Source organism: Dendrobates tinctorius, unplaced genomic scaffold (assembly GCF_039654945.1).
Source record: "Dendrobates tinctorius isolate UK_male_01 unplaced genomic scaffold, ASM3965494v1 ptg000007l, whole genome shotgun sequence".
In the NCBI taxonomy this organism is placed as follows: Eukaryota; Metazoa; Chordata; class Amphibia; order Anura; family Dendrobatidae; genus Dendrobates; species Dendrobates tinctorius.
The window spans coordinates 12931377-12948868 of NW_027361675.1; the positions used below are offsets into that span (position 1 = coordinate 12931377).

A 17492-nucleotide genomic window follows, 5' to 3' on the forward strand; every position below is an offset into this window, starting at 1 on the left:
CACCCTCAAGTGCTCAGCTTGCACTTGACGGCGTGGAATTTGAGAGGCAGTTATTGAGGACAAGAGGATTCTCGGAGTCCTTAATTGCTACACTACTACAAAGTAGAAAACAGTCCACGACCCAGATTTACATTAGAATATGGAAAAAATTTCTTCAATTCCATACAGTACCTCATACAACAGAAGTTCCGATAATCCCAATCTTGGAATTTCTGCAGAAGGGGAAAGACTTAGGCTTAGCAGTAAATACACTGAGAGTACAAATATCGGCATTAGGAGCACTATATGGCCATAATATAGCAGGCAACAAATGGATAACTCGTTTTATTACAGCATGTGAACGAATAACTCCAATCCACATACCCTCCGTCCCTACATGGGATCTAAATCTGGTCTTAGACGCCCTAACGGTAGACCCCTTTGAGCCGATCGACACAATACCCTTCAAATACTTAGCACTTAAAATGGCCCTCTTAGTATCACTAACCTCAGCTAGAAGAGTGGGTGATATCCAAGCCTTGTCAATAGATCCACCTTTTTTCCAAGAATACCAAGACAGATTAGTATTAAAACCAGACCATGCCTACCTGCCAAAAGTGGCAACAAAATACCATAGATCTCAGGAGATACTCCTCCCAACCTTCTATGAAAATCCCTCTACTCCGGAAGAGCAGAAGTTCCATACTCTGGACGTCAAAAGAACTGTCCTAAAATGTATTGAGAGGTCCAACAGTTGGAGGCAGAGTAGGGCCCTATTTGTTTCATTTCAGGGCTGTAAGAAGGGGTATGGAGTCACGAAGAGCACCATTTCCCGGTGGATCAGAGAGGCCATTCGTTTAGCCTACTCCGCAAAAAACGAAGATCCTCCAGGGAACATCAGGGCGCATTCCACCAGGGCAATGGCAACCTCTTGGGCGGAAAAGGGAGATGTTCCGATTGAAACTATATGTAAGGCGGCAGTTTGGTCATCCCCTTCTACCTTCTATAACCACTACAGACTTGATCTTTCATCAACCTCTGACTTAAGCTTTGGCAGGACTATCCTTGGCACGGTGGTCCCACCCAGGTGATGGTCTCTGGAATCTCTCCAGTGGGTGCTGTCGTGGCGAAGAGTAAAAAGCCGGATTACTTACCGGTAATGCTCTTTTAATGAGTCCACGACAGCACCCGTTCACTTCCCCCCCTAAAGATATCAATAGTTAAAGTATTACCAAATAATGGATAAGAAAGATGTTAAAATAAGAGAACATTGCCTAATCCTTGGCGGTCCTTCTGGTACTCTGAAACGTAAAACTGAGGAGGAAAGGCGGACCGCCCCTTTTATCTTTCCTGTAGGGTTTCCTGTTCCAAATGGGCGGATCCGATACCTCCAGTGGGTGCTGTCGTGGACTCATTAAAAGAGCATTACCGGTAAGTAATCCGGCTTTTTCCATTCTTCAAGAATGACCTCTTGTAGAGTCTGGATGCTGGTTGGAGAGTGATGCTCAACTTGGCTCTTCAGAATTCGCCATAGGTGTTTTGAGATCAGGAGACCTACAGTATTTGGCCACTGAATCAGTTTCACCCTTTTTTTTTTTTTTTTTTTTTCATTCTGCATTTCTGCTGCATTTTTTAATTGCAAATCTTAGTCTGCTTTTTACGTACCAGCAAAGGCTGAGATTTCAAAAATCTCATGCTCACATTTTTTTCTGACTGATTTGAAAAACTGTTTTTTGAAAAAAGCAGCATGTCATTTTTCAGTGTTTTTTCACCCATAGAAAGAAATGAGGAAGTGCAAAAACGCAGGCATCCGTTTTTGGTGCAAAAACCATAAGCTCATTACAAGTTTTTTGGGGACACTAAACTTTATCAGCATGCTCAAGACAACAAAAACATTGCAAAATGTTTTTTTTTTTCTTTGAGCAGGTTTTTCCTGACAAAAAACCCGCAACATGTGAACATAGCCTTATTGGAAAATGCACATTTACTGAGGACATGGATTGATGGTATCATCTTCTCTTTCAATATAGAGCAGTACATCTGAGAATTCATGATGATATCAATGAAATGTATCTCCTTGACAACAAAATCACTCATGCAACCCCATATAAGGATACAGCCACCACCATATTTCACTGTAGGCACCATGCATTTAGAAAAAATGCACATCTAAATGGTGATAGTAGCATGTTCTTTCAATATAAAGCAGCACATTTGTGAAATGAAGATGGTATCAATGAAATGTAGCTCAGGTAGCTTGTAGTCAAGTATGTTTCATTCTGAAATTTTAGACTAGTCCAGTACAATGTGGTCCCCAGTTGGTTTTTGCCCGCCATGCCCCTTATGACTGAGAGGTCTCTTCCAGTGCACACTTCATAGCGGGAAACCTGTTGGTGATTGCTCGAGGGACAAGGGAGATATATGTGAATGCTATAAGCTCGCCATTGTCTGATTCATTCTGCTTGGGGTTTGGGCACAGGTGTGTGTGTGTGTGTGTTATATATATATATATATATATATATATATATATATATATATATATATAGTGTGTGTGTGTTTTTCCTTTCTGTAACTGATCACATGGGAGTTTATATTGGTGTACTCTCATCCATTTCTAGCATACAAAGTGTTTTTACTAAAATTAATCAATCTGTATGTAATCTACTGTATATCTGATCTGTGTAGCTGATTTTTTTTTTTTTTCACAGTGGCGTATTTCAATTTCTCTCTAAAAGGCAGCCCATCAGTGTTCTATCCTGATACATTATAATCCATGACATCAGTGTTGGGGATTCATAGTATGACTTTTACCTATACTCTCATTTACAACAGAGCCATTTAGTATGTACCATTACATTCGCTTTAGCAGGATTCTATGATGTTAAAATTTGTAACTAGTATTTAGTAAATAATTCCAAATTTTACTTGTGCTCTATGTATTGGCCGTGATATTAGGATATGAATGCCGGCACCGGAAAAAGCCCAACAACCAGAGTATACTGAAACCTAAATCTTTATTGATATATAATAAAAAATAGACAAAGTTAAAATTAAAACAAAATGCGATTGTCAACACTCCTTATTTCACTGTCTACCACCTTGCAAATTATACAGTAGTGGATTAACTGTTAATATGAAATTGTATCTATAGAGACTACATACATCGGATCGGACGCCAAGGTGAGTATAATCTAAAGCCCCCGTTACACATAGCGATATCGCTAGCAATATCGCTGTAACGTCACCGATTTTGTGACGTAGCAGCGATATTGCTAGCGATATTGCTATGTCTGATACCTCCGACCGCTCCCCTGCTGCTCATCGCTGGTCGCACGAGAACGTCCTGGATAATTTCTCGTCGGGCGCGTCTTGTGGCGCCGACAGGAGGACGTCAGGATCGCCTCGTCTGACAGGTAAGTAGCGACCCCTGCTATGTCGCTAGTGAGATCTGCCTGTGTGGCAGCTCACTAGCGACCACTTAGCGATGCACCAGCGATCCATATCGTTGTCGGGATCACTGGTGCATCGCTAAGTGTAACGGTACCCTAACTCTTTTCCTAACTTCTCTTTCAGGTTACATGGGGGGGGGGGCTTACCTACACATTACAGAATGCTATAGATAAGTCCCTGATGGCATTGCCGGCAGCTCATATTAAAAAAAAAAAAGGGGTGACAGATTCCCTTTAATCAAGGGCGAGTTGAAATTTTTGATTTTGTATTTGTAGAAGTGACCCTTATTTTATCTTTTTAGCAATAATAATGGCCGCATCTGTTCAATAATGTAGTCAGACATCTCGGTAATGAGCTTTCCATAATCCCATTAATGTGATTTATAGCAAGGAATGACACTACAAAGGCTGTTCCTTCCCAACTATAGTTTTCCTGATGGTGTTAATGTACTGGGTACATGGTGTGGCTGTAAAGGTAAATCACTAAACCTTCAGCGCCAGCCTGGTTGTCAGGGCATCATGTTCATGGCAGGTTCACAGACTTTCTGTTCCTTCACAGAGCACAGTCCTGAACAGCTCCAGCAGAACGGCCAGTGGTTGAAGACTGCCCAGAGACCTGAGCCTTCACGCTCTCCACACACTCTACCCAGGTATAGGAAACTTAATTTTTTTTTTTTTTTTTTTTTTTTAACTTTTTATAAAAAAACCCAAAAACTTCTGGATCAGTATGGCAGTATGTGACTTTATGAGCACACTGAAAGAATAGCTGCAAAATACCGATAATTTTTAGTTTTCACCTCCATCATTCACTATGTCGTTTACAGATTGTGTAATACTAGATTAAGGTTTAAAGGCTAAGCTTTCTCATTGTAGAGAGTGACATGCCAGGGTAACGAGATTTAAGGCCCCGTCACACACAGCGATTTCGCCAGCGAGATCGCTGATTTTGTGACACCACAGCAATCTCGGCAGCGATCTCGCAGGGTGTGACATGGATCAGCGACCGGCCCCCCTGCCGGGTATCGCTGATCGCGCTCCATCGTCCTGGGCCCTTTTTTGATCGTTGGTCTCCCGCTGGCCAGCATGCATCGCTGCGTGTGACAGCGAGAGACCAGCGATCAGCGACGCTGCATGCTGATTTCCAGTGTAAACATCGGGTATCTAAGAGACGCGCGGCTCTTAGATACCCGCTGTTTACATTAGAAACCAGCTTGCTCGCTGGTCCTGATCGCTGGAGGGGCTGTCTGTGACGGCTCACCAGCGATCAGCTAACGATGTCCCAGCAATCCTATCCATGTCGGATCGCTGGGACATTGATGCGTGTAACGCGGCCTTTATTGGCCATGCAATGCTCCTGTGGGAAATTAAATATCCAAATTGCCTATTCAGTGTGAAAGAGGACCTGAATTCTAGTGAGATTCTGGTTTGGCTCATGACCGGGGTTGATATTGACTTTTAGGATTGCTACTTCCAATTGGTGGCAATAGAGTTCTAGTCGTCTTCCTCTCTGAAGACACAATTTGCCCTAATGAAGCCTAGGACAGGTGTTCATATGATTATTTTTTTATGTGCACATTATCCATAATTATGTGCACAGTGCATCAATTCAAATACTTAGCAGTCACTGTCTTCTTCTCTTGTCCCCAGCACAGGAGAAAAGTCTCCGAAGTGCTACTTTAAAAGCAACCAGCATGTATCAGGCACTGGCTGTACGATCTCAGCCAGGTATGAAATACTGCGGCCTTTCAGAGAAAAACATAGTATTAATGGCCGCCGTGGACCGGGCTGCATGACATACTAGTAGGACAGATGGGTCCCCGGAGGCTTCTCCCTGCCCACTGCGAGCATAGGCAGAGACCTGCCAATCCAGGGCAGCGGGCAGGGAGAGGGTGACGGGCACCTGCCTTACCGACTAGTCTATAATGCATCTTGGTCCCCGGTGGCTATTAAAAGCATGCTTTCCTCTGAAATGCTGCAGCATTTGAGAGTCAAACCCTTCTTGCCGAGATCGTACAGCCAGTGCCTGATATGTGCTGCCCTCCGATTGGGCAGCATGCATCCGATAGCCTGTTCACTTTAATTGAGCAGTTCTGCAATATAATAGTTAATGATATGTTCACATGTGGCGTGTTTTCAATGGAAAATAAGTTTTACAATACCAGCAAAAGCAATAAGATTTCAGAAATCTGATGCACGCACCTTGTTTTGGAAAGCAGTTGGCGCACAGCAGCTTTTTGGGAAAATCTGCAGGATGTCCGTTTCTGCTGTGGATTTTCCCTGCTGAAAGGGAAAACTCTGTAAAAGCTTAACTTTATTAACATGTACTCAAGACAAATCACGCATGAAAAATGCAGCTACTTGCAGCAATTTTACTACCAAAAGTGAAAGTTTTGGCTTCATTAACAAATAATGCTGAAAACTTGTCATGTGAACATACCCCAACGGCTGTACATTTAGGGTGAAACCTAATGAAGGAACACTATCCGTTTTTCTCAAGTCCTGCTGGTATTTAAATAATCATGGCCTGCAGTTTACTGATATCTAAAAGTATAATTTTCGCCGTTCTAGGGAATCGGTGTAGGGGATGGTGGAGAAACAGGAATGGAAAGGCAGGTTCTAGTTTCAGCTCAACATTCAGTTGTGGAATATAGCAGTTGTGTATCTTTCCTGGAAAGCAAACATTGGCTGCCTTCACAGATGAATTCCACTGCAGATCACTGGTCAGCCTGATGAAAGCACTGCGAAGTCAGCGCACACACAGGATTTGTGTTGTTATTGTACACTCAAATGCAGGAGTGACTGAAATCGCCCTTATAATGTCCAAATCTTCGAATGAGTCACCTTGCAGGATATCCATCAATGCTTCATTGCACATGAATGCAGTGAGATACTGGATATGTACACCAGTCATCCACCGGATTCTAGGATGGAATGTTATAAGTGGGGGGCGCGGATGTCCTATTCCCCCTGCTACTGCTGCATTACGTATAATCAGATCTGTTGTTGGACACATTGGATTATGTGAGCAGGTGATAATATAGCCAATTCTGTTATATACATGTTGTGGATCCCCCTAATATACGTAGTTCATCCATAAACATTCACGCAATGTGTCCAGTGCCGATGATCGCATTTGCTCGGTTTCACGGTCAGTCCAGTAATTCTTGCTATTTAATAGATTAATATAAAGACCAGTCAATTAAAAAGCATCCGCCTTCTCATCAGCACTGAACTCATTAGGTGAATGTTCTGAGAAAAAAATCAGGAAAACAGCAGGTGTGCTATAACAATGTAAAAATGGCTTTATTTTATTTGATCTATCACGGGGCATTAAGTTGTCCTGATTAAATATTAAATGGTATCTGTCAGCAAGCTTTTGCTGTGTAATTTGAGAGCAACATGATGTAGGGGCTGAGAGCCTGATTCCAGGGATGTGTCACTTACTGGGCTGTGTGTTGCTGTGTCAATAAAATCAGTGTTTTATTAGCAGGAGATTATAACTGCATGACTAGTTGTCACATACCTCCTAGTTGGCCACTCTATGTAGTCAGGCCCCTACCCCTGATTAGTAGCTTTCTGCTTATACATAGTGTACACAAATTTGCCAATCAGGGGTGGGATGCAGTTGTACAGGGCTCAGCATTCTTGAGTACTGCTAGATCTTCAGCAGAGAAACCAGTGATTGTATCAAATTGACAGCATTCAGACCAGTAAGTGACACATTGCTGGAATCATGGTCTGTGTCCCTACATCATGCAGCTCTCGGCTTACATTGCAAAAAATCTGGTGACCAGTTGCCTTTAAATGTTGTACAGGACAGATGTACGGAGTTCACAATTTGTTAATATGGTATCGATTTCTAAAATCTTCCCTTCAAGCTTCCAGATAGAAGGAACCGTTTTTTCACTTTCCAAATAGTTACAATAAAGCAATCATCTGTCACCCGCTTGGAGTCAGGACGTGCCTTCTATAATCTATAACCTGCCTCCTTTCATTTCTGTACGTGAAATGAGCACAAGCAGTACAGTAACTTGTCTAGTGCTGGTGATTTCTACAGGCAACAATTTATTGTTCTTTGCACTAGCTTTCGTGCATCTCCTTTCGTTTATGTCTGAAGTTTACCAGTTAAATTATGACCCTGTGTGGTTTTTGTTTTCCTCTTTTTTTTTAATATTCGTTTTCTAATCTCAGACTTCATAAAACGAGATCTGACATTACCGACATGGTCCGAGCAGCAGATGTGATCTCTACTAACAAAGTGGAAATGTTACCCTTCCCCAAATTTGGTCTGCGGGACAACTTGATAAAGTCTGAACTCTTAAAGAAAGAACCAACCTATACATCCATTCAAGACTTTAGGTACCGTGAATGTAAACTGTATTTTGATTTTGGCAAAATATCAGAATATTTGTTATATCATGGGTTAATTTTAGTATTCGTGCCCAACATAAAAGTAATCTCAAGTAATATAGGAAGCTTCATCCCAATGACAGTCCTAATTATAATATGTTTACAGTTTAACCAGATTTTTCATGTTTATTTATAGGTTTTTTGTTGGAACATATAATATCAATGGACAGTCCCCAAAAGAGAACTTGCAACCTTGGCTCAGGGTGGATCCTGAGCCACCTGATGTGTATTGTATTGGGTATGTTCTAAAAGTCTATTTATATACTTAAAAGATATTGGATTTGTATGAAGAATCTTTTATAGGTGAAGCATATTGTTTACAAGGTATTTCATGTGCTAAAACTGGGCTTCTAGACTCTCAGCGCTGAAATCTTATCTCCCGAGATCTTGGTGCCAAGATCTCATCTGTGCATAAACGGCCCCCCCCAGTGGCCATTTTCCCAGAGTCCACCGCACAGGAGGAGACCATGGAACTTCCGGGGGCTCTGGCCTTTCACAAAATGTCGGCAGAGCCCCCCTACGGCAGCACCGGACACCTGCAGTGGCGCGCCGCACATCGGAACACCCCCTCATCCCAGCCTGTGGCCTGTTGCAGCGCTCCACTCTTGCCTCCTCTAAAAGCAACCCTGGGACCCCACTTCACCGTAGCCACCACCCCTGTTAAACAATAAGACGCATGGATTATAAGCACCACCATTTTATTAGAAAATACATTTTTTTCCAATTTTTCTCCTCAAAACTTGGGGTGCGTCTTATAATCCGGAGTGTCTTATAATCCGAAAAATATGGTATCTCAAAGGCTCTTTAATGGACTGCATGGGCTATTCCCTCTGTAACTCATCATCGATTAAACAAGTAAAAGGTCTGGAGCAGATTCCTGGTATGACATTTTGCATTTGGAAGCTGTTGCTGTGAACCCACAAAATGCGGTCAAAGGAGCTTTCAAATGAAGAGAAACAGACCATCATTAGGCTGGAAAAAAAGAGGAAATCCATCAAGGAAATGTCAGAAATGTTAGGAGTGGCCAAATCAAAAGTTTGGCACATTCTATAAAAATAACATTGGTGGGCTTGGGAACTCAAAAAGGCCTGGACATCCACAGAAGACAACAGTGGTGGATGATCGCAGAATTCTTTTCATGATGAAGAAAAACCCCCCTTCACAACATCCACTCAAGTCAAGAACACTCTCCAGGGAAGTAGATGGTTCAATATGTTAGGCTACCATAAAGAGACTTCATGAAAGCAAATCATTAATCTGCCTAAAAAAATAGGCCACATTAGACTTTTCCAAAACACATCTAAAAAGCCAGTCAAGTTCTTGAAAATCATTCTTTGGCAGATGAAACTAAGATCAACCTGTTCCAGATTGATGGAGAAGTTTGGAGCGGCTCATAATCCAAAGCACACCTCATCCTATGTAAAATATGATGGAGGCAGTGTGATGGCATGGGCATGTATGGCTTCCATTGGCACGGAGTCACTAGTGCTTATTGATAATGTGACTGAAGACAGAAGTCAGATGAATTTTGAACTGTACAGGGCAATACTATCTGCTAAAATTCAACCCAATGCAGTATAGTTGATTTGACAGTGCATCACCGTACAAATGGACAATGACTCCAAGCATACTGTGAAAGCAGCCCAGGAGTGTGGTTTTTTTTTTTTTTTTTTTGTTTTTTTTGTTTTTTTTTAAGGGAAATAAGTGAAAAATTCTTCAATGGTCTAGTCAACCACCAGATCTCAACCCCATCGAACATTTCACATACTTAAGAAAAAGCTTAAGGTAGAAAGACCAACAAAGAAGGAACAACTGAAGTCAGCTGCAGTAAAGGCCTGGCAAAGCATCACAAAGGAGGAAACCCAGTGTTTGGTGACGACCATGGCTTCCAAACTTCAGGCAGTCATTACCTGCAAAAGGTTTCTCTACAAAATATTAAAATAAGCATTTTATTTATAGTAAAGTTAATTTGGCCAACTACCTTGAGCCCCTGAAATGAGGCCTTTGTAGAAAAATGATTGCAATTGCTAATTGTTTCAACCCCCTTGATTTAAACCTGAAAGTCTACCCTTCAATTTAATCTCAGTTGTTTCATTTTAAATAAAAAATGGTGGCATGCAGTGTCCATAACTCCATAATTCGGACACTGTCCATGTATTTGTGGCCCAAACTGTGTGTAAAATAATATATATATATATATATATATATATATATATATATATATAATATAATATAATATGGGATTTCAAGAGAGTTAAAGGGAACCGGTCACCAGGTTTTCCCAATATAAAGTACGGCCATCACATTTTAATGCCTCATACAGTATTTTAGTAAACTATACATATGGCCCCAATTCTCTTTTCATAGTACTAAATGTAACTCTTATTATACCCCATACCGTGCAGTCCAGTCTGATGGGCGTCACTGTACTTCCTTTGGCCTCCTCTCTCGTCACAAGTGCGGTCCGCCTGCCCTGCTTCATGTGACACACGATTGGGGGACACTGTGTGGATGACATACGACACGTCATCCACATGGAGCAAGGCAGGAGGACCGTGCTGTTGGAGAGAAGGAGGCACCAAAGGAAGACCAGTGACGCCCATAGGACCAGACTGCGTTGTATGGAAGTGTAATAAAAGTTAGATTTTGTATGATGCAGATGGTTTATTACACACTCACACATGGGTAATGGGAAAAATGGAGATTCAACCACCGGGAGACTCCGCACCTAGGCCCATCTTGTCCCTGTACAGACTAGAAAGGTCCTAGCCGCGCAGCTAAAAACACCTCCTTGGACCTAGCTACATAAAAGGACATTCGGGTGTTACTTCCTGAGGGACTAGAGGCCAGGCTGTAACATACTGCAAACAACAGAAGAGGAAAGCGTAAAGTATGATACGAAAACCCAGGGTGAGAAACGAAAACGTGATCATATTGGGTAGAGAGGGAAAACGTAGAAGGAAAAAAAAAAACCAAAACAAAGGGAACAAGTAATCTTCCAGAAACCAAACACAGTGGTAAAAGATCAAGGTGCTGGGCAGGAAAGCAAATAGACTCACTGCAGGAATACAACTGGAATTTATCAAAAAAGTAAACCCCTTAGCTGAGGGGCTTGAACTCCTGCGTGCACATCCACCAAGAGCCATAGCCAGCAGTGCGTTCCTATTAACTGTCGTGAAATCCCATTGACTGTGATTCTGTTTGTAACATGAAAATCAAAGCTTCCTCTCCCTCCCAGATTTCAAGAGCTTGACTTAAGCAAGGAAGCATTTTTCTTCAATGACACGCCTAAGGAAGAAGAATGGTTTAAAGCCGTCTCCGAGGGGCTACACCCTGGAGCCAAATATGCAAAGGTAGAAGAAAAATAATGATTTCAAAGTGCCATAACGAACAGTTTGCTTCTCTGTGTTGGAGTATATATTTGTATCATGTATGTATATATACATCAGCCATTAGCCTTTTTCCTATAGCTCCTAGTTCTCTCCTTGACACAGCCTCATTTACAAATCTGACATGTCAGTTGGTTGTAATACGTTTTTTTAAAAGGCTTCCACATATCCCACTGTTTTATCAAGTCCAGTGTGAATTATGCCACACTTGATGAGGGAACGTGTTGGAGTCAAACACAGCTGATTCATTAGGAGACAAGTCTAAAAAGTGGCACGCACCTTGCAACAAATCTTCCTCCAGTCCCAGTAAAGTTTTCTGGTGAAAAGTACCCCGCATCCCGTCCTGTCCAAGATCAGTCCATTTTGGCAGAGCTGCACAAATTTGGTTTGAAAATGCAAAAAGTCTTCGTTGTGGAAACATTTTTATGCTTTTCCTAGTTAAAGGGGTTGTCCGGGCTTTTCACATCTCAGTACATATCTGGGCTGCAGAATTATGACAATAAGTAATTTACTTTCTGTCACTAGTTTGCACGGTTTTCTAGATATTCTGAACAGAACGTCCAAGGGGGGGTGTGTTATGGCATTGAAATGAGAACTAGTCGTAACCTCCTACTCTACTCTAAACATGCCCTCTATAGCAACAACACCTCCCTCCATAGCTACAGGCCCTCCCCGTCCACATGAAGAAGCCTATTCCTCCTCACACAGTAACAAATTCTTCCCCTCCAGCAGCCTCAGTGCAGAGAGCAGCTGCTCCTCCCCCAGACACACACTGAACAGTTATCTATGGAAAGTGAAACCAGTGAGGAGGAGGGAAAATCGTCCTGTATTCTAATCTGCACAGGGGATGGCAGTCACTGATGTAATCTGTTGTGTGACAAAGCCTCTGCTGTGTGAATGAGACTTCTCTGTGTCACTGATGTCTTCACACAGCAGCAGATTTGGTGCAGTGTATGTGTGAAGCTCCACCAAACTCCCAGCAAGCTCCAGTGACCAGCACCACCCACTGCCCACTCATTGGCTGGCAGTAAACTGCACCAGCACTCATCTTTATCATTATTCCAGCATTGGAAAGAACACAGCAGTGATCCTGTATTTGTGAAAGCAGCACAATACATACATACATACACCCCCCAACACTTCACACTGTTACAGCTGCTGATTGGACAGGCTGCTCCCATCAGTATTTGTGTCATTAGAGACACAGTGCTCACACATACACTGCACCGAATCTGCTGCTGTGTGAAGACATCAGTGACACAGAGCTGTCTCATTCACACAGCAGAGGCTTTGTCACACAACAGATTACATCAGTGACTGCCATCCCCTGTGCAGATTAGAATACAGGACGATTTTCCCTCCTCCTCACTGGTTTCACTTTCCATAGATAACTGTTCAGTGTGTGTCTGGGGGAGGAGCAGCTGCTCTCTGCACTGAGGCTGCTGGAGGGGAAGAATTCCTTACTGTGTGATGATTGCTTCTTCATGTGGACAGGGAGGGCCTGTAGCTATGGAGGGTGGGGTTGTTGCTATAGAGGGCATGTTTGGAGTAGAGTAGGAGGTTACGACTAGTTCTCATTTCAATGCCGTAACACCCCCCCCCTTTGACGTTCTGTTCAGAATATCTAGAAAACCGTGCAAACTAGTGACAGAAAGTAAATTACTTATTGTCATAAATCTGCAGCCCAGATATGTACTGAGATTATGTGAAAAGCCCGGACAACCCCTTTAACTCTAGATTTATTACATAATCGATTTAATGAATCGGGGCCGTTGTGTTTTGTTACTGTTAAATTTATGTCAATATGATTTGCATTTATTTATAAAAAAAAAAAATCTAAAGCGCAATGAAAATTTGGAAAGTTAGTAATCTTTTAATTCTTCTGCTTATAAGCCAAATACTTATACCACTCAGAATAGCTAAAAAATAACAATCGCCGTGTTTTATTTACATGGGCACCTCCCTTTTTTTTTTTTTGTGTTAGTTTTTGGAGTTGTTATAAGGCTTATAAAATTAGCATAATTTTTTTTGTTTTTAAGAAAACTTCCAAAACTGTTTTGCAAGGCTTATATATTCCAAACCACCACCCACCCTCCCTCCAGTGATGTACTCTATCTTGCAAACTGCAGCCCTCCAAGTATTCAAACCCGATTTCGTGAATTTATGAACCCCTCCAGTGCTTGGAAGCAATTGCAATGTGAGATGAGACAAAGTTTCATGTTTACAATCTATAATAGTCCAGAATCACTTAGGAGTGATTGCATATGTGGTCAGAAACCGCTTTTGGGCACATGACAGGACAGAAAATTTGATGGAATAATTTGCTTTCTCAATGTTAAATTTGCAGCAACTCTGAAGAGAGAACGCTTCTAAAAGGGAGTTATCCCCCCTCAAGGAATTTATTTAGAGATGACATATTTTAACCTACATTATATATGTGTGTTGGGTGGGCACCACAGTATTTAACACCTAAATAACTGCTGGGTGCAGCACAGTGCCAGAGATACCAGAAGAAAAACAAAGAAAAAGAAGCACAGAAAGTAAGCGCACTCACAGCTGAATTTAAATATGCAAAATAGACTTTTATTGTTAATACAAATGCCAGGAAAACCAAGTGCATCATAAAAACAGTTAAACACCAATGTAGAGAGTGTGGGCAAGTGAAATAAGAGCATACATATCCATGCAAAACATGATATAGCAACAACAATTGTCAAAATGACACAGATTCTCAACAATGCTCTTTTCTCCCAGTAGATGAAAGGGTTAATATATTAAATTTCTTAAGTGATGAGTTATTTGTCTCTTAGCTCAAAAAATAGAGGATAGAAGACCAAACACTGGCTAATAAATACATCCAACACGAAAGGGAAGCAATGCCTAAAATTCCAAAACTTTATTATGACATACAGTAGTAAAAGGTTTCACAAAAGAAATTTTTTATGAAAAAGTTCTATGTTAATATGAAGGGGGGACATAACACACACAAATAACCGCACCCTAGGCAGGCAACAATGCTACATGTATGCATGATAACTGAAATACTCTCATAATTCCCTTGCAAGCAAAAAAAAAAAAAAAAAAGCCACAAGGATGCAAGCCTGATTACTGATAGAACCGCAATGGTATAAAAGTGCTAAATACAATAATGCGGCTATTACATGCTTACAAGAGTGCAATAAACCAGCCTAATTGGGCAATAAACTAGCCAAATTGAAGGTATAGGGCAATATAACATAAATATGCGCTAGTGGCAGTAAAAAGTAAACCCAGTATATATCCAAACAGTGATGAAAAGCGGCTGCTACAGCATGTTTACCTTGGGGTGCGGGCAGGAAACCCCGACGCGCGTTTCGCGTAGCTTTCTCAAGGGGAACATAATAAAGCTGCCTTTGTATTCATTTATGTATCGGTAAAGTGAAAAAGAGGGCGGAAGTGGTAAGCGCTTCCTGTGCGCGGTCCGGGCAAGCAACGTCACAGATCGGCGCCGTGTGAAGCCGCGCCTCCTCCAAACTCGACGCGTCAGAGCAGGAGAGGGGAGGCGGCAACACAGACGCGTCGCCATGACGACGCTGGAAACCGGATCACACACAGGGCGCGTCGTATTATCAGGAGTGAGGCAGGGAAATTATGAGAAAAAGTGAAAGCAATAGTGCACTAAATAAATGTAAATATAAGAAGTTCCGTGTATGCCCCGATAAAAATATGCCTTTTATAAGTATACCCATTATAAAAAAGGGGGCAAGAACAATAAATATAAGTGTACTAAAAAATGTGATAACATAATAGTAGTGTCAGTGACAATGACATGCCCGTAATGCAATTAGATTAGATAAGCAAACACCATCTAAACAGACAGAAATTGCTAATTTAGTGAAACAGTGGTTCACCGTTAGGGAAATTATGACGGTGATACAATCACAAATATATTTAAGGGTAACCCCCCCCTCAAAAAAGGGGGGAGGGGGAAAAGGACATCCAAGTCTCTATACAGTGAATAACTACATAACATATAAGACATATAAAACACGTGGAGAATCTTCTTTCAAATACGACGACCAGAGCTGGACGGGCATGGAACCGTAAAACTTCTTCCAAATACCGCAGAGAAGATGAAAGCATGGAACATCTCATCCACATGGATATGCAGTCAGAAGCGAAAATTTTAATTGTATTTTTTTTAGATGTCCTATTGAAATATAGCTGTTTTTGCTTCTGACTGCATATCCATGTGGATGAGATGTTCCATGCTTTCATCTTCTCTGCGGTATTTGGAAGAAGTTTTACGGTTCCATGCCCGTCCAGCTCTGGTCGTCGTATTTGAAAGAAGATTCTCCACGTGTTTTATATGTCTTATATGTTATGTAGTTATTCACTGTATAGAGACTTGGATGTCCTTTTCCCCCTCCCCCCTTTTTTGAGGGGGGGTTACCCTTAAATATATTTATTGTGATTGTATCACCGTCATAATTTCCCTAACGGTGAACCACTGTTTCACTAAATTAGCAATTTCTGTCTGTTTAGATGGTGTTTGCTTATCTAATCTAATTGCATTACGGGCATGTCATTGTCACTGACACTACTATTATGTTATCACATTTTTTAGTACACTTATATTTATTGTTCTTGCCCCCTTTTTTATAATGGGTATACTTATAAAAGGCATATTTTTATTGGGGCATGCACGGAACTTCTTATATTTACATTTATTTAGTGCACTATTGCTTTCACTTTTTCTCATAATTTCCCTGCCTCACTCCTGATAATACGACGCGCCCGGTGTGTGATCCGGTTTCCAGCATCGTCATGGCGACGCGTCTCTGTGTTGCCGCCTCTCCTCTCCTGCTCTGACGCGTCGAGTTTGGAGGAGGCGCGGCTCCACACGGCGCCGATCTGTGACGTTGCTTACCCGGACCGCGCACAGTAAGCGCTTACCACTTCCGCCCTCTTTTTCACTTTACCGCTACATAAATGAATACAAAGGCAGCTTTATTATGTGCCCCTTGAGAAAGCTACGCGAAACGCGCGTCGGGGTTTCCTGCCCGCACCCCAAGGTAAACATGCTGTAGCAGCCGCTTTTCATCACTGTTTGGATATATACTGGGTTTACTTTTTACTGCCACTAGCGCATATTTATGTTATATTGCCCTATACCTTCAATTTGGATGGTTTATTGCCCAATTAGGCAGGTTTATTGCACTCTTGTAAGCATGTAATAGCCGCATTATTGTATTTAGCACTTTTATACCATTGCGGTTCTATCAGTAATCAGGCTTGCATCCTTGTGGCTTTTTTTTTTTTTTTTTGCTTGCAAGGGAATTATGAGAGTATTTCAGTTATCATGCATACATGTAGCATTGTTGCCTGCCTAGGGTGTGGTTATTTGTGTGTTATGTCCCCCTTTCATATTAACATAGAACTTTTTCATAAAAAATTTCTTTTGTGAAACCTTTTATGTCATAATAAAGTTTTGGAATTTTAGGCATTGCTTCCCTTTCGTGTTGGATGTACTTCTTATGAAGCATTTTGTCTAGTAGGCATTTTGTTATTTTGGATAACTGGCTAATAAATAGTATATAATTTCACAATGAAGTAAATAATTCATTTATGCCAAGTAAACCTGCGTCCTAGAACACAGGAGGCCTTATGCCTGATACAAATATATGGATGAAATGAGACAATGTTGATTTACATAGTAGTAATTTATCCAGACAAGGCCATACAATGAACAATTACCATCCCATGCATATGGGGAAAAGAGAGAGAACAAAATGAAAATCACATGATAATTACCAAGGGAGAGCACACTGCCCACAGACGCCCAACGCGTGTCGCTGCAGCCTGCAGCTTCGTCAGGGGACTTCCTTAACTCATCACATAAGAAATTTAATATATTAACCCTTTCCTCTATTGGGAGAAAAGAGCATTGTTGAGAATCAGTCATTGACAATTGTTGCTATATCATGTTTTGCATGTACAGTTAGGTCCATATATTTGGACAGAGACAACATTTTTCTAATTTTGGTTCTAGACATTACCACAATGAATTTTAAACAAAACAATTCAGATGCAGTTGAAGTTCAGACTTTCAGCTTTCATTTGAGGGTATCCACATTAAAATTGGATGAAGGGTTTAGGAGTTTCAGCGCCTTAACATGTGCCACCCTGTTTTTAAAGGGACCAAAAGTAATTGGACAATTGACTTCAAGGCTATTTCATGGACAGGTGTGGGCAATCCCTTCGTTATGTCATTCTCAAGCAGATA

At 41.4% G+C, this 17492-nt stretch overlaps 1 protein-coding gene across 5 annotated transcripts in view; it reads left to right on the forward strand.

The window, feature by feature from the left end:
- Positions 1 to 17492, forward strand: part of INPP5B (inositol polyphosphate-5-phosphatase B) — a 123158-nt gene that overhangs the window by 19404 nt on the left and 86262 nt on the right. For all 5 annotated transcript variants that reach the window (XM_073572039.1, XM_073572045.1, XM_073572025.1 and 2 more), the window contains 4 exons: positions 3988 to 4078; positions 7620 to 7787; positions 7975 to 8076; positions 11077 to 11191. In XM_073572039.1, coding sequence (XP_073428140.1) covers positions 3988 to 4078; positions 7620 to 7787; positions 7975 to 8076; positions 11077 to 11191 — 476 coding nt within the window. The remainder of the gene's footprint in view (positions 1 to 3987; positions 4079 to 7619; positions 7788 to 7974; positions 8077 to 11076; positions 11192 to 17492) is intronic.